General features: G+C 32.2%; 1 protein-coding gene across 2 annotated transcripts in view; it reads left to right on the top strand.

Annotated features, from left to right (window-relative positions):
- Positions 1–27,832, top strand: part of UNC22_1 (Twitchin) — a 197,641-nt gene that overhangs the window by 156,767 nt on the left and 13,042 nt on the right. For both annotated transcript variants that reach the window (XM_051213168.1, XM_051213169.1), the window contains exons 76-96: positions 277–366; positions 1,344–1,646; positions 2,198–2,500; positions 3,615–3,899; positions 5,880–6,327; positions 7,053–7,264; positions 8,073–8,169; positions 9,186–9,389; positions 10,577–10,718; positions 12,035–12,234; positions 13,179–13,331; positions 14,476–14,602; positions 16,318–16,420; positions 17,551–17,668; positions 18,912–19,105; positions 19,225–19,406; positions 23,594–23,762; positions 24,023–24,420; positions 25,393–25,543; positions 26,236–26,637; positions 27,517–27,633. In XM_051213168.1, coding sequence (XP_051069120.1) covers positions 277–366; positions 1,344–1,646; positions 2,198–2,500; positions 3,615–3,899; positions 5,880–6,327; positions 7,053–7,264; positions 8,073–8,169; positions 9,186–9,389; positions 10,577–10,718; positions 12,035–12,234; positions 13,179–13,331; positions 14,476–14,602; positions 16,318–16,420; positions 17,551–17,668; positions 18,912–19,105; positions 19,225–19,406; positions 23,594–23,762; positions 24,023–24,420; positions 25,393–25,543; positions 26,236–26,637; positions 27,517–27,633 — 4,398 coding nt within the window. The remainder of the gene's footprint in view (positions 1–276; positions 367–1,343; positions 1,647–2,197; positions 2,501–3,614; positions 3,900–5,879; positions 6,328–7,052; positions 7,265–8,072; positions 8,170–9,185; positions 9,390–10,576; positions 10,719–12,034; positions 12,235–13,178; positions 13,332–14,475; positions 14,603–16,317; positions 16,421–17,550; positions 17,669–18,911; positions 19,106–19,224; positions 19,407–23,593; positions 23,763–24,022; positions 24,421–25,392; positions 25,544–26,235; positions 26,638–27,516; positions 27,634–27,832) is intronic.

Below are 27,832 nucleotides of genomic sequence, written 5' to 3'. Positions count from 1 at the left end.
TGTTATAACTTGTGACCTGTGTCCCCTGTTAATGTATAAAGTGATAATACTACCAAGTAAAGAACAGTAATTTGTCGATCGGACCAATGACGCATAGAGCCCATGCGAGCAGTCTAGAGTACTTATCGGTCCTACTTCCTGCCTAGCCCAGCCAGTTAAGTTCAGAACAACAATCTCAGGTTCTGCAATATGAATCGGGATATAACAATAGTATAGCTTTATTAACAGTAATTTATTTCGTCTAATTAATTTAACTATGTATTTTGGTTGATGTAGATGTAACAAGAAATATGAGCGGATACTATACTTTAGAAATTGGAAATGAAAGTGGTTTCAGTTCGGTACCATTCAATTTAAAAGTAACATGTAAGTTATGGTAAAATAATAGCTAAAGTATCACTATAAAACAATAATTGTTTACTTTTTTCATTCTTGATATTTATTAATTTATTTGAAAATTGTCTGGTTAGTTGTTCTTGTAGTTAAGCGTTCTATGCGATTCCTAGAAGTCCTGGATTCAAGGTCTAATAAGTTCGTGGATGTCCACTATCCACTGAACCTGATTTTCAATGGCGTTTCAACTAAGATCGATATGTGACGAATAAACTCTAGAAATATCTGTCAGTTTATTAATATATAGTCACTAATACTTAACTGTTATGTGAAAATGAATACTTAAATGTGAATAATATTTATGTTACACTGCTGTGTACTTACCGGCGATATATTACATGAAATCGTTATAATAGACTATAAAAAGGAGATGAAGCTCCGAATAAGACTCCGGGTTAGGGAATACAAAATAATGTAGGGAGTTATGAACTTACTTTCATAGACACATTAAGCTATGCTTCAAAGTAGTCTATGAGACACTTGTTGCTTGTGATATTAGTGTTCAAATTAAAAAAGGAAATCCTCTTTCAAACAAAATTTTGAATGTAGCTTCTAATTATCTCTCCGATTCCTCTAAGTGTCAGTAAACTATCATTGTGCATGTCTCATGGCTTTTAACAAAACTGGCCATTCCTTTTTTTATCTAAATTATATGGTTCATAACTTAGTAGTAATTTAAACTACCAAAAATTTAGTCCTCAGATGTGTGATAAACCTATAGTTTCTGTAGTGTCTTTCGAGAAGTTAACTCTTTAACTAATCGTAATACAAATAAATGAACTATTAGAACTCCTTTATTAGTACTTACGCCATCAAGTCAATAATGTAAGTATTGTAACTATATAAACTGTAGCAATTTTAGGGGTAGCTAAATAAGCTCATAATTACACTCATTTGATATGAAGTCGTTAGCTTTGAAAATATAAACATATATTTTTGAACTTTTATAGCTCCTCCAGGAGAATGTCAAGGCCCAATTACTGTTACGGATACAACACCTTTCAGTACGCGATTGTCATGGAAACCTCCAAAAGATGACGGGGGATCTAAAATTACTCACTATGTTATCGAGCGTCAAGAGGTTGGTAAAGATCGCTGGGTCCCTGTGTCATCTGGTAGTAAGGAACCAAATTGTGAAGTACAAGGTCTTCAGGAAAATACACATTATTTGTTCCGTGTGGCTGCTGTCAATGATTGTGGTCAGGGTGATTGGTTCCAAGTGCCTAATGAAGTAATCGCTAAGTATCCGTTTGGTAAGTCATTGAAATATTTTCAGTCGTGTCTGTTGTCAAAATTGAATTTGGGACTAAGAATGTGAGTGTATTTGTAAAAGTAGAAGCTTTCTTGAATCGAACCTACCTAAAAACAGATAATATTTGAAATTTTGACCTCACAAAATGTTTAATAAGCCAGCTAAAATAATTCATGGGATTTAATTTTAAAATTATTATTAAATAAATGTTTTACGACATAAATAAACATCACGCCTGGTCTTATTAGGTGTAAACCGACTTTCCTCACTAAGTTTCCTCATCCCTTTTCTATTTTCACTTACCGTGATATAATTAGACAGTTATAAGTATCTTTATCTCTCATACAAAATCTGTTGCACAAAAACGTTTTATTTCACTAACATCACTGAACGTGGTCACACTAAATACTGTAGATACTGTGATCATGGTTACTAAAAATATTCAACTAACCATCATAACTGAATTTTAAATTTTACAAAACCATATTCACAACTAATTATTAATATACCAAATACTAACTATAAGTATGAAATTATTCATTTATTCTGTAGACAAACCTGGAAAACCAGGTGATTTAACTGCTAACGAAGTTGGTGGAGATTTTGTTAATCTTGCGTGGACTAGACCTTCCACAGATGGTGGTGGCCGTATACGTGGTTATATTGTAGAAAAACGTGAAGTTGGTGCACAGAACTGGTCCCGTATCACTCCAAATCCTATACTTACACTTAGTTACAATGTCCCGAATTTGATTGAGGATAAAACCTATGAGTTTCGTGTTATGGCTGTCAATGATGCCGGCGAAAGCGAACCAACTATAATAGATCGACCCGTGTGTGTTAAAGATCCTAAAGGTAGAGAATGTTTAATTTCACAAACTTTTCTCTTGGAGAGTTTAATATTTTAGTTATGGTTTCTTATTTTAAATATCCCTACATTGTGACTAACCTTAATTTTTGTTTTCATATCCAAATACCGACAGTTTCATTTATTTTTCAAAGATGCATATGAAAGAACAGAATAAATAGTTAGGAGGAACCATTTTTAAATCAGTGGATGGTTGAGAAACGTTGTCATAAATTAATGAGTGTGATTAGTCAATACTTCGCCCTCCAGGTATATCTGGATTGAGTGAATGAATCAACTATAGAATTTGGTAGATATTTAGTCACAGAAGTAATATGATAGTTTCATTCATTGGTAAAGAGACTGAATCTCCCTACTAAATCATAGTTTTTACTTGTATGCTTTAACATAAATCAAAACATCAATCTATGGTGTTGAACAAACAAGTGGTAGTCGTTGAGTGTACCTTGATGAGTGGCATAATTTTAGGTTTTTGATAATATAGTCTGCAATAAATTTTACTCCGTTTATGTACAGTTAGGTGGCTTTTGAAAAATTCAATAGTTTTGAAATCACTGTTTGTGAAGTGGAGTACCACTGAAAAACTTGGGTTCACTGGACAGATTTTTTTCTCTGTACTTTAAATCCTTAGTATTTTAAACCTGAACAGGTTATGAAGTTCCACACTAAAACTTTAATTCTTATAAAGTGTATATTAGCATTTATCAAATGGGTCGCGAATGAATAATCTTATGCTTTTCATATTCCATTGATTCACTATTTAATTAGACTACCATCTAGAGTGAAGTTCAACTGGAGAGGGATATTAGTGAGATCACGGACTGATCTATATTGAGCAACTATTAAGAACCTGAATGCCTAACTTAGATCTGTTCGGAATCTCAATAGAATTCAACTATCTTCAAAGGGATGATTAGACATGCCTTTTTATTTTAAAGGCTTAAAGTTTTGTTTAGTTGATCATTATTCGGCATCAGAAAATTTTACATTACATTATCATAAAATATTTTTCAAATTTAGCCCTTAGTTACATCTATGGTGAGTTTCATGTTTTGAAATGGTTTAATTTTATTTACTTTCTATTTTTTCTTACTTATAAAGCTGTTTCACGACCGACTTTCATCAGTGGTCTTAAACCACAGATTGTGAATGAAGGTAGAGATGCTGTATTTGAAATTGAAGTCGACTGTTCATCGAACTACGATGTAGTATGGTCAAAAGGTCCTCGAGATCTTGTTGAGTCCCATCGTATTGAAATGACTAAAGAAGGACACTTCCATTATTTAACGGTTCGTAACTGTGGCCTTGAAGATGCTGATGAGTATAGCATCAAAGTTTCAAATCGAGGTGGTTCCAAAGTCAGCCGAGCACCACTGTCTGTCAAATGTAAGTGTAATGTTCTACTTTAAAATAGACAAGGATTTCATTCAAGTTTCATATAATTTCTATAAAATGGTAGTAATGTATTAGTTTAAATGTACAACAAATTGCTTTATGACTTTTTTCGTAGAATTCAGTTTTATCAGGAATATTGATGTCATTAGTTATAAAACCAACAATTATTATTTCCACGGCTAGCCACTATAGAAATATATCTGGTGCATAAAACGAATGATTTGCAAAATTTGCACTGACAGTAATTTTAAACAACTACTGAAAACTTGTAATGTTAATCAATAGTCTAGAAGTCTATTCATATTCTAAAGTAAAAGGTTTTTTATATCCATTTATCATAATACCTACTTTATAGCTATTGCATGGTTATGGCAACATAATGTTACAGTTACTTGTGATGAAACAGTAAGTATTAACATTAACAGTTGTTATAACTTTATGATGTCAAAAAAGTTCCATAACTGATTGTTCAAAATGGCGTCATGCAAAGATAACGTAGAATAAAAAATTGTCCTACATGAACGTTTTAACTATGGTTGTCTGTTATTATCTTGACATTTTATCCTACACAAAATTTCAATTAAATCTAGTATAATTTAAGAAAGATTAATTCGTGAATTGGTTGAAGTTAGACATTAACACCGTTGGATGCCGGCCAGCTCATTGGTCTAGATGTTAAGCGTTTGCGCGCGTGACCGATAGGTCCCGGGTTCCAATCTCGCGATGCGGGATCGTGGATGTACACTGCTGAGGTATCCCATAATAGGACAAAACGTCCGTCCAGTTCTTCCAGGTTTCATTCAAGTGATAATTTGCACTTTATAGTTATTGTCTTAATATAAGTAGTATTATAAATTTGTAAATAACTAACGTAAATGAAGAAAGATGTAAATTTGTAAAGTGAAGTTTAAATGTCAATAAGTTAATTTTAATTACATAACTTCAAGTTAAACGTTAATGGAAATGACTTTTTTTCTTGCTGGTTGAAGATTAATTTTAGTTATGTAGAATCAGGCTTTAACTAATTTCAATATTATAATATTCTGCTTGTCTTAAAAAAAGTTTAAATTGACGATAATTCACAAACTCAATGAGAACACAGTTTACACTAATATTATTGCGTTATTTAGCCAAACAGTTAATGTAGTCAATAATAGCGGTTTGCATGAATATCTGAGCTACTTGTTCCTACCAACTAGATACTTCAACAAGTTTTCTGTTTTCTTGTTTTTTTTTAACACTTCATTATGCCTATTAGTCTCATAATCTATTTAGGTGCGTTTATGAAAAGTATATGACTTTTCGTTGTAAAAGTCACAAAGAAGTACAATTTTAAACATCATAGTGGCTGGTGGTATGTATTGAAAAGAATGCATATTATTCAGATGTCAATTACTGAACTATAAACATTTAACTGTCGATCACTCAATATTTATCGTCTGAATGGATCCAGAAATAAGAAAAGGAAACTTGTTGAAATACTTTGTGTTGAGAATTCTATATTGTACCAAGAATATAATATTGAATAAAGCTATTAGGAATAATAAAAATAAAACCAACAGAATCACTCCGATATACATCAAATATATGCGTATACGAGTTCAAAGTTAATCATGTGAATATATATGAAGGTTGACGATGGAACTTATAAAATGCCATATGTTTATCGACTATCATATTCATTATGGACATACAAAAATTTAAAGAGGTCTTATATGATTATTGTGTTTCTTGACCAGATTTTTGATAACCTAATTTTACGTATGATGAAAAAAAAGTACAATTTTCAGTATTATAGATACTTGGCCACCAACTTATTTGTAAATGAACTAAATAGTAGACATTATGTTTCACCATGTGGTAATAACATTTCATGTTTGGGATATTTTGGTCAACTAATGTGTTGTGTTTGAAATGCATATTTTGTTAAGAAAACTTGTTATTGTTATATTCGTACTGTTTATTCATCAGCTAAACCTCAAATACATTTACCAAGCCGTTGGCAAGAGCCTACAGAATGGGAACGTGGTGATTCTATTGTAATCAAAGTACCATATACAGGATTCCCTAAACCGAAAGCTAAATGGACATTAAATGGTAAGGATATAAGGGAAGGGAAAAATGTCAATACTCTGCTGAAAGATCGTCACGCTATAATCACCTTGGAGAATGTAGGCGAAGAATTCTCGGGCAAATTAAATATAACATTAGAAAATGAAATGGGATCAGATTCAGCAAATATTGAATTACGAATAAACGATAGACCACCACCACCAATCAATTTAAAAGTAGAAGGTGTAGCTGATGGATCAGCACTTTTATCTTGGAGTATGCCTGAAGGGACTGGGTATATTTCTCAGTATATCATTGAACGATGTGAAATGCCTGGTGATACTTGGATTAGAGCAGGTACTAATCGGTAAGTAAACTAAGGGAATTAGGACTCATGGATCATACAATTTCAATATCATCTATTATACAATATTGAGACATTAATTAATGAATCTTTATAAACTTGTATATAAAATAATGAAATACCATAATATGCTGTCAACTTGCAATAATTCATAGAAAAGTGAGCAGTTCAATTGATTATATATTAAGGATGAATTATGAAGGCAATTAATTAGATTTATGTATATAAATGCACAAGATTTAATTATTTTAATTATAACGAATTTCATCCCATCTTTAAAAGCATTTAATAACTGAAGGATATAATAATTGATCGTCTATAGGAATATATCCAATTTCTAATTACTTTTCTTTACGGACAAATATCCTCTTCAAGGCTATCAAAAATCAGAAAGAACTAAATCGTTATTCCATCCTAGTTACGAACTTCTCAGATGACTGTGATCTACATACTTTAACTGTGGGATTGGAAATATGGACTTTATTTATGCGAATTACTGATTTAAAGACATTTTCGTTTTCTGAAATACATAATGTCCTTGTGTTCAGTACAGTATAAGATGGTGGTGGAACTTTGTTGAGATAAGCGAAGATAACTATAGTTTATTGTCACCTGCAAATATAGCCACAAAAAATTTACAACTTTTATAATTAATCCAATCTATAATTTTTTTTCTAAAAAACCAAATCTACTATCTTAACCTTACACTTATTATTTACTATTATTAGTTTCTCAACGTATAATTGTGAAGGACTTGTCAATGGTAAAGAATACCGATTTCGTGTAATTGCAGAAAATCTGCATGGTCGAAGTGATCCATGTCAACCTACTGAAAGTCACTTAATTGCTGCAGATACTCGTCAGCGTGGTGCTCGTCGAGGACGCGAAGAAGGTCGTAGTGATTATACTGGACCTCCAATTGAAAACTATGATAGATTTCGTAAGTTTTATTCTAAGTAATGACAAACCACTGACTGTACATGAACCAATAGTGAGATTTATTTTTTTAGAGTTAGCAATTAAATATTAAACAAACAACATTTTTATAATCATATGAGTGTCATTTTCGAACAAAGGAATTTGATAATTTTTTAATGTATCCAACACGACCATGCTTGTTAATTAGTCATTTATAAAAGCAAATAATTTCATTATATACTTCAGAAAACAAGCTTTTAAGTAGCTATAGAGAATGATTAAGTTGGTATCATGATTTCTAATATGTGTGATGGTGCATTTTTAATATGCTTTCGGTAATCCTTATTATTTATTTGGGGTGATTTTGTAGAAATACGGTTCACCTAAAACCTGTTTCATAATAGATTGACATGAATTCAAAGATTGAAGAAAATAATGGGCTGTTAAAACCCTGATGTTTACAGATTTAAAAAGCGATGTTGACATACAATTTTTTCTACTTGTACTGAGCACAGAGATAAAAATGATTATATTCAGTAATGTTATTCATTTCTGTTCGGTTTTATCCTTCATATTTGATTGAACCCCAACTGGAAATGATTATTCTTTAGTTCTTTCATCCATTCAAAGATTTCTCTCTTTCACATTTAATCAACAAGCTACGTTAGAACATAATACCACATCAAGTAATTCGGAATTCTTAAAGCCGAACCAAGCTGTATGACAGATGGTTGTTTAATTAAACTGAATAATTTTTGTTTTATTGTTGACATTTTGAAGTGCGACCCCGTAAATCCTATCCTTTGAATTAATATCTTGAATTATTGCAGATCGAAATATTTGGGACAAGCAAATACCACTGCCAACTCAAGTTCATAAAGGTGAAAGTGTCTATGACTATTATGACATCATGGAAGAACTTGGGATGTAAGTTATCTAACAATAAGCAAATGGTTTCTTTAAGATATTTCGAATTATTACTCTAAATAAACATTCCAATTAAGTGAAGTGTTTTAAAATAATTTATTTTCATGTTTCAAAACGATGATTGAATATAAAGTTAGACATTGGATAAGAATTAGTTATGACTATAGTGCTAACATACACTGCGAGACAAAATAGGTTTCCCAACTGTCTTGGTTCGATAATTCTCGTAAATGTTTGACTACCACTACTACATGTGATAACTAATCCTATTCTATTGTTAGTTACTAAGTGAACTATTTATTTTAAGTTCCTTATCCTGGACCTGGATTTAAAAAAGCACTCGAAATACTATCAAAAATCCTTTTCCCAACTTTGTTATTCACAGTCTTATTGAAATTCTACCTTTGATCTCAAGATTTCTAATTTACGTAGCCAGTTTTGGTATTGCCTTCTGCCTAAACCACCGAAATTATTATTCTGTTCAGTTATTTGGTCCGTTGTTTACGGCTCATCGTCAAGTCACTCTACCATTGTAATTCTGATCTTCAATACCCACTACATATATATATCGCTTTATGAAATCTATTAGGCCGTTAGTGGCAGTTGGAAGAATCTAGGCCTAAAGTTCTGTGTTATTTAACGGTTTTCGGCAAGGCGTATCTGTTGTTTTGGAAGAACCGATGCTGCCAAGGGGATTAGAGACCATATCACTCAGCTTCACACTCTGAGACGTTACCACTGAGCTTTTAGGGACTCAAATGACCTCCTGTAGAACCGATTTATCCACAGATGAGCGTTCATTTATTAGCGAACAATTTATTGTTTGTCTAGTTCTTTAGTGCTGACCGAACTCTATCGACTGAATTTCAAGATAAATCTTACAAATGTAGACTACAGAAAAATGCTATAAACAACTGATCAATAAAAGCTCTTTAAAAATTGTACCCAGCTTAATACAAGGTAGTTACGCAAGTTGTAAAATCTTATACTTCCTCTCTCTTTTCTTAATAATTTAGTGGAACATTTGGTGCCGTTCATCGATGTCAAGAGAAGACTACGGGTAATTCGTATGCGTGTAAATTTGTGAACACTGATACACCACAAGATAAACATGTTGTTTTAAATGAAGTTGAAGTGATGAAAGAACTACATCATCCGAAATTACTCAACCTTCACGAAGTATTCGATGATAAGAATGATGTAGCGATGGTTATGGAACTGTAAGTCTTTTTCTTCGAATAAACATGAACGTAAGAATGGTGTGTAGTTATAACACTTGTCGCATATTTAAATGTTGAACAGTCATAGTTAAATTGGATCTATATTGTCGGTTTATAGCTTATAATCGATCTAACATTACTAAATAATTTGATAACTGTGTCAAAAAAGACTCACAAATTCATAAGTCTTAACAAGCTAAACTGTCTTGACTACTTAAATTTTAATCATACATAGAATTTTAGTGGTTTGACTTTTGACAGTTTTCTGGTAATTTGGGATGTTTTATGCAGAAACTGACTAAATTTATTCAGTTATTGATTAGTTCTTTATTTCCTCATCATAAGATCTAAACTAGATTTAGGATAGACATTAAAATCACTGCAGGGATCTCACCGGTAAATAATTCTGGATTATAATGACAGTTTAAGACGGATTTTAGGACTTACCTGTAAGGAACTGCGATCTATATAATCCAATAATATTTAGAGTGAGACACGTATCACTAATGATACTTCGTGATAGTCCTGTGTTATTTCTAATGAAATAAAAATTCGAGTCAACAAATTTCAACTCATTGGTCTATAGGTTTAATACGGAGTCGCCAATACACATTACTGAGTAGTCTGAGCCCAGGATGAGACTTTTCAGTTCTCGCTGATTGCAATTGATGTGTTTTTTATAAAAGCAATATCCAAATATTCACAAAGGTCTCATAGAAATGAGATCTATTTTGAATTATTCAAGTGTTTTAAAATATCAGAATACGAGTCATAGTTGATGCGAATGCAGCTGCACTTCAATTACTTAGTAACATGCTAAGTACCCATGAAGTAACATCAAGAATATCGACAAGCCATCCTCATTCGTTCCGTTCGTTTGGCTATCAAGGCTTTAATAAGGTATTTATCTCAAGTTGAAAATCATAATGTATACGTTACATGACATTATCTTCGTGAATTTATTACTGAAGCTCAGAACATCGTTTGGCTATGTATACTCGTGGTTCATGAAGTAATAATGTATTATGATTAGTTCTTGGAAATATTCTTTCTAACAGATTAATAACGAGTACTTAAGGAGCTGGAACTCTGTGTTTTGTATTCTCTAACTTCTTAGAATTTATTTACGATACTTTAAATAAAAAGATTTATCTACATTAATTATTATTTAATTATCAATAATTTAGACTTACTGGCGGTGAACTACTTGACCGATTAGCAGATGAAAATTCTACAATGTCTGAAGCTGATGCTATTAATTATATTCGACAAGTATGCGAAGGTATACAACATATGCATGATACAAATATCATACATCTGGACATAAAGGTAAGGTATCTGTTGAAAATTGAAAGTGAAACTTCTTTTATCAACATTTACATAACACCTGTAAATTGCTCACTTATTTATATCATTGTTGCTACTTACAGAAAAAGGCGGCCTGATTGAGCATCTGGGCTACCTGTTCCTGCCATCTAGATATTTCAACAAGTTATCTATTTTTGTTTGTTTTAATATATCGTTATGTCTATTAATCGCATAACCTATTCTGCTGCGTTTCTGGAAAGTGTACAACCTTTCGTTGTCAAAGTTACAAAAAAACTCAATAACAGACAATGTGGTTGATGGCAATATACAACGAAAATAATGCACATTATTCAGATGTTCATTTAGTGAACTGTTAACATCTAACTGGCGATCACTCAATATTTATCGCCACGACCGACCAAGAAGAATGAAACGGAAACTTGTTGAAATACTTTACGCTGAGAATTTTATATTGTACCAAAAATATAATATTGAATAAAGCTAATAATAATAATAATAATAAATGTTATCAGAACTTTCTGATCAGTCTCAACTAGTGTTCTTGTAAATGCATATGTTTTGAAGTAAAATGCAAATAAAATTCTGAAGTCATAATCAGTGATAAGGTATATTGAACATAAAAATTAGAAGACTTAATGAGCAATCATTTCTAACTCATCATTTATGTATTTGTATACATTATCCACTTGTATATAAAACTTGGAGTGTATGGTAATAAATGATGAATTTATTTTATTCCTATATCATAAAATAATAATTTTTAGTATAGGGGTTGTAGAGATTATTAAGTTTTTGATTGAGATCATGAACCGATTGATGTTAGACCATCACGATTGAAAACCTGGAAGCACTGGACGGCCGTTTCGTCCTATTGTAGGACTCCCCAGAAGTGGGCATCCACGATCCCGCGAGCGGGATTCAAACCCAGGGCCTTCGGTCTCGCGCGCGAACGCTTGACCAACTGGACCACTGAGCCGGCATCCAATGGTGATAGTTTCTAACATCAACCAATCCACGAAATGGAGGTTGGTCACGCAATTTTGTGGATTGGTTGATGTTAGAAACTATCACCATTGGATGCCGGCTCAGTGGTCCAGTTGGTCAAGCGTTCGCGCGCGAGACCGAAGGCCCTGGGTTTGAATCCCGCTCGCGGGATCGTGGATGCGCACTTCTGGGGAGTCCTACAATAGGACGAAACGGCCGTCCAGTGCTTCCAGGTTTTCAATCGTGATGGTCTAACATCAATCGGTTCATGATCTCAATCAAAAATAATAATTTGTTTAATTTTTAAATTTGTTTTTATCTTCTGATTACAGCCGGAAGATTTAATGTTTGAAACATCGAAATCAAAAAATCTAAAAATTGTAGATTTCAGTTTATCAAGGAAATTAGATCCTAAAACACCAGTTAAAGTTAGTTTATCACATCCAGAATTTGCTGCACCAGAAATTACACGATCTGAACTAGTTGGATTTTATACAGATATGTGGGCGATTGGAGTTTTGACTTATATGATGTAAGTGATTTATTTCATTTCTAAATTTTAGATAAAACTTATCTTAGATGTTCGGTGGTTAAAGGGAATTGGGGAGCATATTAAATCCACAATCTTCATAAATTTGGTCCTATTCTTGAAATGAGAACTTGAATCACTCAGTGTTTTAATCAAAGCGAACTGAACAACAAATAACTTCGTGGAGGATATATATATACGAAAGGACTTTGTCTTTTACTTTTAGTATAGACACGAGTTATGAGATAATACACTCCATCTTATAAATCAGCATAAATAAATAATTTTTAAGCCAAATAACTGGTATTCTTTTAGCGGCCCGTGGATCTGACTCCATTTAGATCGTATAAATGTTCGTTATCACCTATCCTCGTATACAATCATCGACTTAAATCACGTTAGTCAACAACGGAATTTTAGATAAGTCAATTAACGAGAATGGCCTTTGAATACATATATTTGTGTGTAAAGTGAATGTAATAGAACAAAGAAAAATGCCGCGTAGTGGAGATGGCTGGTAAGCCAACTCATTTTTAGTCAGGCGTTACTCAATGTTTATAGGCAGACAAAGTAAACTACAGACATGTGATGAGACATGGGATATGAAGTGTACACACATATACGCTCATATAAAAAAACAATCAAGACTGATAAACGAGTAATTAACAAGGTCAAAATATGACTCAAGTAGAATGAATAGACTGGGCTGTCTGAAAGTTAGAATAAAGTATATGGGCTTAACATAATAACTGACACTACATTTTTCTACTAAGATGACATATGTCTAGGATGTTATTGGAGTAAGATTTACATAAATAGCATATTAACAGTCTTACGTAATTGTTACTATAGTTTTTTTCGGTGCTTTATTGAACACTTTTTAAAACTTGTTTCTTTACTAATCACTATCAGTAGAGTATTTTATCCTTTATAATTATTTTTGTTAGTTTAAGCGGTTTATCACCCTTTACTGGAAATACTCCAGATGAAACAATAGAGAAAATTGGAAGAGGTCAATTTACATTCGATCATGATGCATTTAATGGAATTTCGGCTAATGGTAAAGATTTTATTAGTAAATTGTTACAAAAACAACCAAAGTAAGTTATTGCTTCTGTCGAAAAAAGTTTACTGAATCATTTTAATCACAAATAAGTTTTGTTTGCGAGGAAAATCTTATTTATATACAGTTCACAATTTTTTTCAAAAATTCCGCAATGCCGGACAATAGACATTTTTATCACTATTCAAGTATTATGCATCGGTATACACTGACGACCTCTTAAGATTCAAACTCAAGGTCCTAAGAATGAGAAAGAATATAATTCGACTACGTTTCTAAAGGTTTATTTCGTAAATTCACTTTCGGCGATAAATATCTTCGGTGTACAAACATCCACATTTTCAGCACTTATGATAAGATTCTAGCGATAATAATAATAATAATCTACATAATTCTTTTATGATATTTGTTGATATTTTGTGCATTATGAATTAATGCATGAGATCATTGAATATCAAATGAATATTTAGACTTTGAAAGATAAATTAAGCGGCTTTCATATTTGATTCACTAAGTGTTTCGTTACAAACTATCAGAAAGTTAAATATTTTTATTCTAGGACATGACGAAACACGAACTACACTATTTCAAGTTTCTAATTACCAACCTTTTTTATTTATTTTGTCTAGAGGAGGTTTTCGAAAGCATTCAATAAATCCCTTTCTCGTACATTTATATAAGTTTCGAAAAGAATATATAACTGGAATTTACTGTTTGTAACGTTTTAAATAATTGATCAGTCAAACGAGTAACACGTTCAGTTTTTTTCATCGGACACACTTAAAATAGATTGTGCTTATGTTTAACGGGCTCAACACGTGAATGACATTCCATACACTTATTTATAGATCAACATTTATCTCAACCGCTAATTTAAGTAGAACGAAGCTCTGGATACATTTTACCCCAAGTTAAATGGCAATTCTTTCAATACAACAAAGAGTTGTGAAACAGTTTTTCGACAAGGCCAACCGATATTTATTTTACAGCTTTATAATCATCAAGATTTACCTTTAGTGTCATTAAAACCTATCCCCTGAATGAATCGGAATGAAGACAGATTTATCAATTTACTCAGCTCATACCAGCATTTCTATACTGCTAATCACACCTGTAGATTGTAATGTTTGAAAACTCTACTTAATGCCTTAATTTTTCGCTTTTTTTATGTATCTTAACAGCCAGCGTATGACTATCTATGAAGCCTTAAAACATCCCTGGCTTAATGAAGCAATCACGGACGAACAGCGTCGACGTATTCCACCTTCACGTTATAAAGAATGTCAAAGACAAATGCATGAAAGAATGGTAAGCGGACGGTAAAAACTAAATCATCACGAAATTTAAGCTAACTACAACTATATTCTCATATGATGTACTTTTTTCACTAAGGGATAAATAATCATCAAGGGGACTACATCAAAAATCAAACTCATTCAGTTATGTATACTATTTATGGAAACGATGAATGAAGTTCAGAATTTCTGTTGTGACCAGATCACAAGTCTTTGATTATCGACATATTTCACAGTTTAGTTGAATCATATTGCATATATCATAAACTAAGATTATGATATTCGCATAAATTGTAACTTTATCTATTGAAGACTTCTCTGATTAAATATTGTGAAGTCCATTATTTCTGTTAATTTAAGGTAACTTTCAAACGATTGAAGAGAACTGTAAAATATTTTTTTATTAAATAAGATTTAAAAGTTCAAGAATCATGAAATTTGGTATTCATTCAAAAATAAATAAACTTTATTGAACTCAGATTAATAGGTCAAATATAGAAATAATTTACAACCAATTAAATATTTCTTTTTACAGACAAAACGTGTGCATCAGTTCACAATGAGCACTTATTTTGATAATAATTAAAACAGTTATTACTTTTTTAGTATTCATTCATTTTCGACCACAGTTGATCTAACGTCGACCTGTATTTTCATTATAATTGGTAACTTACATCCTTTTGTTCTGGTTGTTATCAAACATTAAGAGAAATCTCAGTATGAAATTCCGGAGAATGTTGAATTCTATTGAAATCGTGAATCGATCATGGTTAAACTGTCATTGAAAGTCTGGAAGTACTGAAAAGTCGTCCTGTTTTAATACAAGACTCCTCAGGAGTGTACACTCACGACGCGAACTACGGACCTTCGATCTCGCGCGAGAACGCCTAAGCACTAAACCACTGAGTCAAGAAAAACACCTACAGACTGAATAACATTGTTTGTGATTATTGTGTTCCTTAATGTTTTTTAAATATAAAATATACTTTAGGTTAAGCAAATTATAATGTTAAATGAAAAAGATCTTGGTAAATCTTGTCGGATGATCCATAGTTCTTTATATAGATGTTTTTTACTTATTATTGTTTTCTTCGGGCTTGAAGCCGTGCTTTGCTGAGTCGTGCCAAGAAAAATAGACGCTGAGTAAAAGGTTACCAGACAATCACCCGAATGTAATTAATAATACGTTGGTAAAACTGTGTACTTCATATTGTATGAAATATGTAAGGGAAGCTGGTTTATTTTCTATATCAGCTGAAACACTAGTCCCAAAGCATTTTAAACATGAAATTAGTTATGAGTCAAACTTCAGTTATTTTTCTGGTGATGTCCTCTCTCAGCTAGTTGGTTTAATTATGGAGCGCTCCTTGTCGTCCTGGACTACAACTACTTCATGTAGAAGCGAGGTCTACAGGTATCACCTCAAGTGTTTTACTAGTTCTGATGACCTTGTTTGTGATTGGTACTTTTAACAACTTATGAAGACTACCAGTCATAAACAATTAAATTAAAACCAACTTATAGAGTAGTTGAAAAGTTCACTTTTACAATGAAGTAGTTGTTACTGTTGTTCAGATCGACAATGAACGCTTCACAATGAAACTATTCAGGTTAGAGGACGCCACCACCAAGTCGTTTATATCATTTCATAGTCATTTCTTATCCAAACAACTTTTAAATACTATTATCTAATCATTTTTACCTTTTGTGAAATGTTCTTTTTAATAGGGTGATATATATCAAAGAAGCCCGGCTATTGGTCATTTGGCAAATTATTCATCAATACGTCAAAATAGACGAGATAAATATCAAATACAAGAAACAAATTTCGGTATGCGAAGTAAAAGTCATGCATAAAAGATTTCTTTTTATGCTCTTTAATAAACATCTGCTTGCCATACTATATAACAATGATTTAACTCGGGCATGCTTCATCATTACTGAAATTTTTGATTGTTTTTCAACATTCGTGACATGTTCATTTAGTAACACAGTGTACTTATCATCAAAGATCTAGTTTTTTGAATGTCTGAAAATACCTAATCTATGACTAACCAATTCTGATTGAAATCATCTCAGCATGAACTGTTGTGAAGACAGTGTCTTTCCAGACCAATTATTCTATACCTAACCAATTTCTAATGCTTTTTAACCTTCTTATAAGGACTAATCGTAATTAAGAGAATAACTCATCGTTTTGAATGGAACAGTACAGTGCCAGGTACTGGACATTTAGCGCTGGTGTGATATTCTTTGAAAAAATAATTGTTTTTACTGGTTTTGGCTTGGTGAGACATTTGAGATAATTGAATAAGATTGAGTTTTTCAAATGAGTTGACCTCATCATGGAAGGAAAATACTAAGAGAATTGATCTTAGAGAATATACCTGACTTTCTCAAGTGCACGTAATCAACATTGATACAGGCTTATTTTTAAGTGCATGTATTCAAGATGTTTGAATATCAGCCAACTAAACCAGACATATAGTAAGAGGATAATTTTGTTTTTATTTGTAGACCATACGTATGGGGACAACCATTTTTTTTAAAATGTTCGATATTAATGAGATATCTAACATTTTCAGTCATTTTTCAGTTCACTTAGTATGTCAGTGCTGAGTGTACACGTTTAATTTTGATTGCAACTTCATTTGAATTACTTAAAGCTATTTAGATGTGTCATCTGTCAACGTGCTGCCACAGCGCATTCAAACTTTCCAAATAAAAAACAAATGAAGTTAAGATTTAAAACTTTGAATGAAATACTCAGTGATAATTTTCCTCTTACATTCAATATGATCTCACTAAATGAACGGGAAGATGCCAGATATTGCACACATATTGAACAATGAAAAGTAGATTCTCCACAAGTTCACAGATGCGTATCCTATCCCAACCATGATGCTTAATTGACACATTTTAACTATATTATTTTTAAGCAAAACTTTTCTTATGTTTCAGATCGTAAAGAGGCTGGTCCACGTTTTGTAAAATGGCCTAGTAATCAATTGGTGATGGAAGGTGAAAATGCACAATTTAATTGTCGTGTTATGGCACTTTCTGAGCCCATCGTCACATGGTAATCCATTACATCACACTATTTTGATTATTTTGAAATAAACGACAATTCTGTTTACCGTAAGATTAACTAATTAGCTTCATATATATCATAGGATACACAAAGCTACCATTCCTATATGTTAATCACTTGATTATGTAACAGTTATTATTAGACTATGCAGACCTCTAACAATAACATAACTCTCAGTTGCTCACTCTCATATTCAGTTTTTTTTAATTAATTGGTCACTGAATACTGACCAGTATCATGTTTGTCCAGTTCTTAGTGTTGATCGAATGACACTGGTTACTACTCACTGACAAATAATTATCAATATAATATTCGTTAGTGAGTGCTCAGTTTTACGTCACAGAATGACAGCCCAGGTGATGCGGGTTCACATCTAAGAAAACATGACTTCCTTCGAGTTTTCAAGTACGCTTCGTTGAAGCGTTCCAACTAGTGTAATGGACACTACTCACAGGATTGTTTGTAAGTAGTGTGTAGCGGAAGGAGTTGTCGAAATTGCTACAGTTGTCAGATGGAGTGAGGAGTCTCAGTGCATCGAAACCACGGCGTTGGCAGAACATTTGGAGACCAGATGAGAAGACTGTTCAGATTGCAGAAAACACAGAAAGGTGCAAATGGAAGATTGAAGGCTGTGTATATGTATGATGTAAATGCTTAGTAACTGCTTTCAGTAAACATACAATTTCCCTGTCTATTGGCGTATTTCACACAAGCATAAAATTCAAGATGTACCTTTGACTACCACCTTTCAGTTAAACTCCAATATGACAAATGTCTATGTTATGAAGTTTAAGAATAAATATCTTTGTACTTACAAACTTGTAATAATGCATTAGAAATGATAATAAGTGGTCAGCGACAGTCCAATATTCTTCTGTAGTACAGTCAGATATTTGAAATATGAATAGTTTCACTAGTGGCGTTTCCACTCTCTGATCGTTGACTACTACTTTTTTATATCAAATGAGTGGAATATATTTTTAGTACATCCTTTACCTTACCAAGAATATTCTGGATTTTCTTCCTAGTGCTTAGACTAGTAATAAAAACTAAATAAGATGAACATAATATTCTTCTAATCAGGTTTTGCATTCTGGTGTGGAATTTCCCGAACTAGTAAAATAACCTCTTTCAAAACTCTTCACTATCAAGATACGGTTTTTAGGTTAATCTTAGTGATCATTTCTTTACATATGGTAACAGTTTCATTGTGCTTATTCATGAAATTCAGGCATTTTGGTGACGTTCAATTATCTCAAAGTGTAAAACATATGCAACGCTATGCTGGGCACGATTATTCCCTAAAAATAAATAGGGTACGTACGGAGGATGCAGGACATTATACTGTTCGTGCTGAAAACAGTTTTGGAAAACGTGAATTCCCTGTCTTACTAACAGTACAACCACTACAAGAAATTAAAATTGGTAAGATGCTGTTGTTAATTCCCTTTAATTTTTACATTGATTTTATTCCAAACATTCAAATTTACATCGTTTAAGTATACTCAACCAAATAATCTACTTTTACTTTTCATTAATTATAGAACCGTTGCCACCAACATCACGTAAAAAGATTGAACCAGCGCCCGTCGAAATGTTCCATGAAGAAGAGACAGCTCCGCGTTTCGCTTTCCATCTACGAAATCGTTATATACAAGAAGGTGGAAGTGTGAAACTGACATGCTCTGTCGATGGTTGTCCTACTCCAGTAATCACATGGTTTAAAGTAAGAAAACAGTACTCAAGCGAAGAGTCATTTGTGGAACTCAGATTTCATACATTTTTAATGACAATTTATTATTCAATGTGTTAGATTCCAAACCAGTTTATATGATTTGTTTCTAATCTATTGACTGAAACTATTTAGCCGTCCGATAGATCCATTTTTATATAGCATATGAAACTACCAACTAATTGAAAAACTACCTAACGTTTCCCTTTATAGTGCCACACTGAAGCGATCAGTAATAAGCCCTTAGTTTGTTGAATCCACAGTCGTACAAAGATTTAAAAGTAGTCTGTAGTAGTAGTCTGTACTTTCATTAGATTAGCTTTATTATTACTAATCATTTTCACTATGCATCAGTATTATAATGACCATGTTTTCATCAACTTATGATGTCAAGTGAAACCAAAGAACTCCCGAAACGTTTTTTATCCTAATCTCGAATCCCTTAGCACCACATACCAATTAATCACAACATATTTCAACAAAGAAAGTTTAAGTCTTACGATAAACACTGGTATTCTTTATCCAAGTTGAGATTCAACTACTCAGGTTTTCAAGCTGCATTTCATTTTTTACATAGTCCTTTTCTCATCGGACAATTACGGTGTAAATCAGTTTAGAAGTATGAGGCTGTCATTCAACCTATTGGGGGGATTTAGTGGGTAGACAATTGTTTGCCCAAGTTGTTTGTGAAAATATTTTATGTCAAAGAGGGTACACGTTTACTTGTTGAAAAATTGTATGTGAGATGCTTAAAACGAGACACGGTATTAATCACAAATTAATGTACTGTATTAGGGTCTTGGCTTTAATATATTAGGATAGTGTAATAAGGAACGGAAGATTATTAAAATTATATGATGTATTAACGCAATACATTTCGAACATAGTTCTGATAATCTTCGTCATCTTATTACACTACCCAAATTTATCAAAGGGACGAACTGCTTCAAATTTAATATATTATTCGCGCACCAGATTTGGCTTGAGTATACGAGAGTGTTTGTCTGTATTTCACTAAACGATCGCGAAATGTAATATTTAGTGTGTTAATATATCATATTGACCACAATTAAATTCGTCTCCTTATCATACTATCTAATTTTATCAATATGTTTTTGTCTTTTTTTTCTCCGTTGGTAAAAAAAGAGAAAAGTAAGAGGTAGATTGCAACAATAATTGACACAACTTTTACTAACTTAGACGTATCAAACTTGTAAATCAGAACGGTAAATAATGTCTTGGATCAAAACAGGGCCCTATTTACTGTGTTGTTCATCACAGGTTAATATATGTAGTGATGGATAGTTTTTCTGAAACCTGTGTCATAGTCACTAGCGTATAAGTTATCAAACAGTCCATTAATTATGTTTGATTGAATTGACATTTTATACTGTTCGTAAGTATAGATTATGGGGGATTTATAAAACTACCATAATACCATAGATATCATAATTTATTGTCTATCGTCATTCGTAATTATATTAATGAAGTGAATAATGGAATAATAATTGTGTTGTTTTAAATAGTTTCTTGAGTTATTTCATACAAGTCATGATAAAATACATAGTACACTCACTATGTAATTAAAATCACAATCATTATTAAAAATTCAACATTTACTATTGTTTTGAGACGATACTGAAATTACTTGTAGACAGCTAGTTCCTTATCTTCGCTAAATCAATTTTCACTTTGTTATAACTTGTGGCCTTGTGCCCAATTATTATATAACGTAATGATACCGCCAATTAGAGAACAGTGGTTTATCGAGCGGACCAATGACGCAAAAATCCGTACAAGCACTCCTAGAGTATTTATGGATCATTCCTCCTGCCTAGCCTTCCCGCCTCTCAAGTTCAGAACACCAATCTCAGCCTCCGTGATATGAATCATATATTTCAAACATACTGCGGTTATATACAAACCAAACAGACCACATCGCACCACAAAATAGAAAACAACATTTGTACAAAATCTAGCCAAACGTGGCTGTGAATATGAGAGACTGTAATTAATCGACTGGGTATAACTCAAGAACGGTAAATCGGATAATAATAGTCTATGGATCAAAATAAAGCTTACAATAAGAGGAAAACGAATATGAATAGTTTAGTTACATAACAATTATACAATAAAAACTATATGTATAGTATTAGTCCAGAAATAGATTCCAATAGTTATCATTCATTGTTCTCGTCGGGATATAAGACATTTCAGTTCGTTATTATAGATACATTTACTAAGATACGATGTTACATGTATATGATACACTTAAAATATAACCAGTGTATAATGAGAACAGCATCAGATACACATGTCTTATCAATTGACACAAAAAAACTTCACTAACCTATGTGAATCACGATTCAGCTAGAATTATAAAGAATTACATATATCAATAGTTGAGATCATGAGTCAATTGAAGCTAGACCACTATTGAAAACCTGGAAGCACCGGACGGTTGTTTCGTCCTATTGTAGGAATCCTAAGCAGTGCACATTCACGACTCCGCCTCACGGGATTCGGACTCAAGACCTACCAGTCTAACGCCAGGCGCATAACCAACTAGACCACTGAGCCGACATCCAACGGTGTTAATGTCTAACTTCAACCAAGCCACGAAATTGCACGACCATCGTCTATTGTACTGAGGTAGATACCTGTCTCTACGTGACGCGGAATAGAAATTAACATCGTTAAGTGCCGGCTAGCTCAATGGTCTAGATGTTGGGCGTTCGCGCACGAGACCGAAGGCCCTTGGTTCGAATCCAGCGAGCGGGGTGCACACTGCTGAGGATTCCCACAATAGAACGAAACGGCCGTCCAGTACTTCCAGGTTTTTCATGATAGTCTAAATTCAATTGACTCATGATCTCAATAATATATATATATATATATATATACTATGGGAATAAAGTATTTATGTGGTGATAAGTCTTATTTTGAAAATTTGTCAAGATAACACAATTAATGTTGACTAGTAATTCTCGTACACTACTTATTAGTAGTTGAAAGTTAATATACGAATTTCTAAGTATTGAATTTTTAAATGCTTCATATTACTTTTGTGGTGAAAATTTTCCTCGGAAATATATATATATATATATCAGCAATTAAAGAAGAAATCCTTTCTTTTGAGTTGTCGCTTAATACTTTTAATTTCCTGCAAATGTTTCTTAAAGATTAATCACACTCAAGCAAATGCACTGAGATTTTAACCTGAAATGTTCCATCTAACATTATGGTTTTATGATAGGACTTGTTTAATAACTAAACTAATTTACTTATCTACATTATATTAGTTAGGATTTATTTAACTTAGGCCAAACTATTGAGGCACAAAACCAAGAACATATAAGGAGAGAGTAAAGAGATTTCATAGTGATATTAATAAAATAGAGTTCTAATATCAAATGAGTCTTTCATATTCTTAACTTTAAAGATATTATGTTTTTCTGAATAGTGAGAAAAGTACCATTATAAAGCCTATCTACTATTTACTCATCTGAATTTTGTTTTAGTCAGTGGTATTACCTTCTGGAAAATCAAGGAAAACTTAAAAATCATAGATATCCCCTAATGTCATTTTATGACTGGTTTCCGTATAAATGTTATATCAGCCACTTGTGATTTGAAAAAGAGAGGTATTGGCATCTTATTTAGATGAGGTCACACTTGTTACACTGTAGTCTGTCCTATTTGAAAGCTTGGATATTGTGTTAGACGAGTTAGGAATGTGTGGAAGATAATTATTTTCTATCATGCTCTTTTACTTTCCAATTTAATCTCTTGTGTTTTGTTTAAACATTGAGGTTTAAAAATAAGTTTTTTTTATTGTATCACTAATGTAGAGAAGGTATTGACACCTTGTGATTCGAATATTTATCTAATAAAAGAAACTATATTCATGATAAGTTAGCTGTATAATAATTATGGTAAACAGGAGACTATTCATTATTCAAACATAATCCTAAGGATTTATTTAGACTTACAGTTTAGGTAAGAAACTTTAGATTGTTGACAATAATTAAATGGATCTACAGTTATCAACTGCCTTGAATTAATTAGCCTGTGAAATTCATATGCACTATAGTTGTTTTTGTACGTTGACAAAATTTATTTTATACATTTACCTGGTAAAGTAACAAAAACATTTTATTTTGGTAAAATTATTTCAATAGAATGGTAAAGAATTAAGAAAAGGTGATGGGAATTATGAAATTCAACAAATGCTTGGTATTACGTCACTTGAAATATATTCCTGTTCAGAAAATGACTCTGGACGATATTCCTGTCGTGCAGTGAATAGTCATGGTGAACATGAAACTGAATGTAAAGTTATCGTTGAAGGTGAGTCATATTAAAAAATGTATTGGATTATTCTTTCTACATTTTAAGTGTAAATAGAGGTAGTCTGCATCAATCACTTACGTTCTCAAGAGGATTTTGTTCACACTATTCTGTCTATACAGAATTCATAATTTGTTAATTTCTATTTGCATACAAGTTTACAAAATTTGCAACTCAAGAACTTAATATTTCTTAGGAGAAATGCACTCAACTAAAGATAATCCTCCTAAACAGGTATATTTCGATTAATTTTTTCATAGCGAGCCGTGTTAAACGATTTCTCAGTGCTCAACATGCTGACCGAAAAATACGTTCAAGTAGTCAACAACCTACTGGTTTTGAATCAAGAAATGAAAATTCTTCATTGCGTGATGATAAAAGAACTTTGACTCGTCTTACTGAAAGACATGCATCAGAAGTACGTGAAATTAATGAAACACGTGATAAATGGTCAAATAATGAAATCAGAGGATTACGTGACTTAGTGGAACATAGACCTTCCAATGGTGAAATCCAACCTATTCGAGTTGCTGCACCTAAATTGTCAAAAGGGTTAAAACCCATTACACAAGTTGAATTAGGCAAAAGTTTCAAATTGGAAGCAAGATTTGAACCAACAAATCCTCCAACTAAAATTCGCTGGAGTTTTAATAATCAAGTTAGTTGAATAGATTTTGTAATGAATTATTGTTTTATGATAGTTTAATTGAATGTAATTAAATATTTGACTATCTATATCGGTGTTTTTGGCGAAACAAGTCAATAGAGCAGGTAGTGTACGGCAATTATAATTCAATTTGATAGATGCTACTTTTATGGCATATTTTCATCCGTATCTTTTTAAACACTCACAAATACTAATAAATACCAGTCCGTCACACTGCATTTGTTATTTCTTTATATTTCAAATTTATACTTTCTGTTATTTATTGAATACTAACTGATCACTAGAATCTTGTTTTACTTAAGGATTTTTAAAATTTGACTGGACCACTTGTTATACCACTGGCTCCCACTAGTTTTACGGTATTCATCTTATAGAAAATCCTCGTGGTTTATTGACAGCAATCGGATGAAGTTATCTCGTTGGATGAACTGAAAATATAGATCAGAGAATGCCCTGGACTCATTTCACGTGATACTTACATCAGTGAAAATAGTAATCTGATTCAAATTTAGCAACTAGTTCCTAGTGTATGACATAATCGGGCTAATCGACAACAATCACCATCTCTATATTCTGTGCTTATCAACACTAGCTTTTCATCACAGATTTGAAATGATATAATCCAACTATTGAATGGAAATTCTGCCATTGGGTTATTCAAATTCATACGCATACCGCTATGCATTTCCATGAAATTTAAGCTTGGTTGTTTGATAAATATATTTCATACATTATAACACTTTCAATTCATTTGGTTACTACTGTTATTTAAAGATGAATTTATTAAATAAGACTTGATATACATAGAGAAAATCTTTATTAAGTTAACCATCGTGTAACGCTATTTGGCACTAAACAAAAATCCACTTTTTTCAATTAGGAAACGTTTTTATATCATAATAAAACAGATTATCTTAATTGTGTAACTTTTTAAAATTGTCATATATTTACACTGAATTGCAGGAAATCACTTCAGACGGTAATATAAAGATCACAACATCTGAAGATGGTGAATTCAGTTATCTTGAAGTATTTGATTCTAGTTTTTCAAATGCAGGTGATTATGAAGCTAAAGCTGGGACAACTATTACTCGAACCAATCTCAAAATTGAAGGTATGTATCATTTATTCAAGAAGAATATTTTGAAATGTTAGTTGCTTTGTTTAGATTAGATTGAGAAGCACTAATTTAAGAATTGCTTTGATAATTCATTTTATGCTAAACTCCAAACAACTGATTCGATAACAGTTTTCTATCACACACCGTTAACAAAAAAAGGAACTGAATGGATATTTCATCGTATACATCACATTTTTATAATCGTCTTCTTTATATTTCTTTCACAACAGAATACAAGTACATTGTTTTGTTGCTAATAAGTTGAAATGTTGTGTTCTACATGTTATAAGACTGTTTGACATAATCTAGAGACTCATCAATGATGTTGATAACTATATGTATACTAGTTCAATCTAGTGGCTGAAACTTGTTTCCACTTATTTTATGCTTATAGTCAGTCAGATATAATACAGGGAATCAAATATTTTTTTAATTCCATACTAAATCTTGTCATTTGAATCATATTCCGATTCAGTAGGAGGAATGGCTGATCTACAAAACTCCATCCTTTGATTTCCTAATTACCAGATTTTAAAACATGATTTGCTCGAAGATAGCATTCAAAACTTCTTTTATCAATTTTAATAAGTAATGAATTTTGTGCTAAACTCTCATTTATACGACAAATTTAACAGTTGTGAATCCCATTACTCTTAATATAAAATACTTTTTTACTGCATATATAGCTCCAGCTAATTCATTGAATGGAATGATAGATGAAAATGATGACGAACTGTCAGATGAATTTTCTAGTCAAGCTGTTGAACAAGTAATAAATGATAATGATGAAGGAATCATACCTAAAGCTGTTGGATTAGCGCCATTATTCACTGTCCATCCAATAAGCCAAACTGTCAAAGAAGGAGATACGGTTTGTTTAGAGTGCACTGTATCAGGAGATCCCATTCCAGAAGCTGAGTGGTATTATAATGATGGTCCTATTCAAGCTGGACATATATTTTCTCAAGATAACGAAATCATAAAGCTTGAATTACAAGCTCTATTACCCGAAGACACTGGTACTTACGAATGTCGTGTCACAAGTTCAATGGGAAAAGCATCGACTGTTGCCTTCCTTGTTGTCGAACGTAAGTTAAATAAATGAACGATTTTCTTTTTTAATACTCTATCAAGTTACTTCTTTGAACTAGTGAGTTTTTATCTATGCTGATTTCAGTTTATGATGAAAATCTCCTTCGGTATTAAATAAAGCAAAAGATTAAACGGTAAACTGTTTCCCTAGTCCAAAGTAACCATCATAATTTTCATGCACAAAAATAGATGGAAATGGCACTTCTAATTGGAACTATTACGTTTAAGACTAAGGCATTCTATGTAGAATCGTTTTATTCATTGACAATTTTTTCATTACTTAAACTGGTTATAAAATCGTTAAGTTAAATATAAGTTTCTATTCACTGTCGGCACATTGCAACGCCTTAACAACAACAAAATGGTATTGGAGTTCGATAATTGATTGTTGTATACCTGCAGCTCAGTTAGATTTAACATTTAGTTGTAGAATAATAATATTTAAACTGGAGAAATAGTGTTCGTGCTCCTTATCTCCCACAAGTATTTATAACTGCCTTAATTTTAGTGAGATACTAAAGGCTTTGAAACGTCCTAAGATAACTATTGAATAAGCATCCGACACATACTTTGGCGTATCGAAATTTCTAGTCAAGTGTTTATGGATATTTCTGTATCTATATACCTGTCTACAATCATCACAAAATATATCTCACAAGTGGCTAAATGAACAGAAGCCATCTACTGTAATTCATTGTAACTTAAGGATTTCCAAATACAGATTAAAGGACTAGTCAGAGTTATGAAAGTACGTTTACTAAGTGGGTTGTGATTTTGTATGAATATCTCACCTTGCTTTTCACTTTAAACATCAAGTAGTATCTAATTTTTATAAATCGAATGATTTAAAAAATTCTTGTTTTATCATCTTACAGCTGCAAATGAAGTGCCAAAAGGACCTAATTTCCTCACTTTCCCACAATCACGTAGTGCTGAAGAAAATGAATCTGTTACTTTGAAATGTTCCTTTAGTAATTCACCAGTTGAAGAAGGTGAGTAAGCAGTTCGGTTGAAAACGCACAAACATGTAGATAAAGTGTGAAATAAAGATAACTTGAAATTTCACCAATCTTTTTCTCTGATTTACTTTGTATTGCTTTCATGATTTCTTTTGTTTTGGATTGTATTACCCAAGAGTTGGAAGTAATTCATCGTTAATTAGTTTTACATTCAAAAAGGTACTTAATTTAA

Source organism: Schistosoma haematobium, chromosome 3 (assembly GCF_000699445.3).
Source record: "Schistosoma haematobium chromosome 3, whole genome shotgun sequence".
Taxonomy (NCBI): domain Eukaryota; kingdom Metazoa; phylum Platyhelminthes; class Trematoda; order Strigeidida; family Schistosomatidae; genus Schistosoma; species Schistosoma haematobium.
The sequence above is the reverse complement of the archived record's forward strand: the minus strand, read 5'-3'. Positions and strand labels throughout refer to the sequence as shown.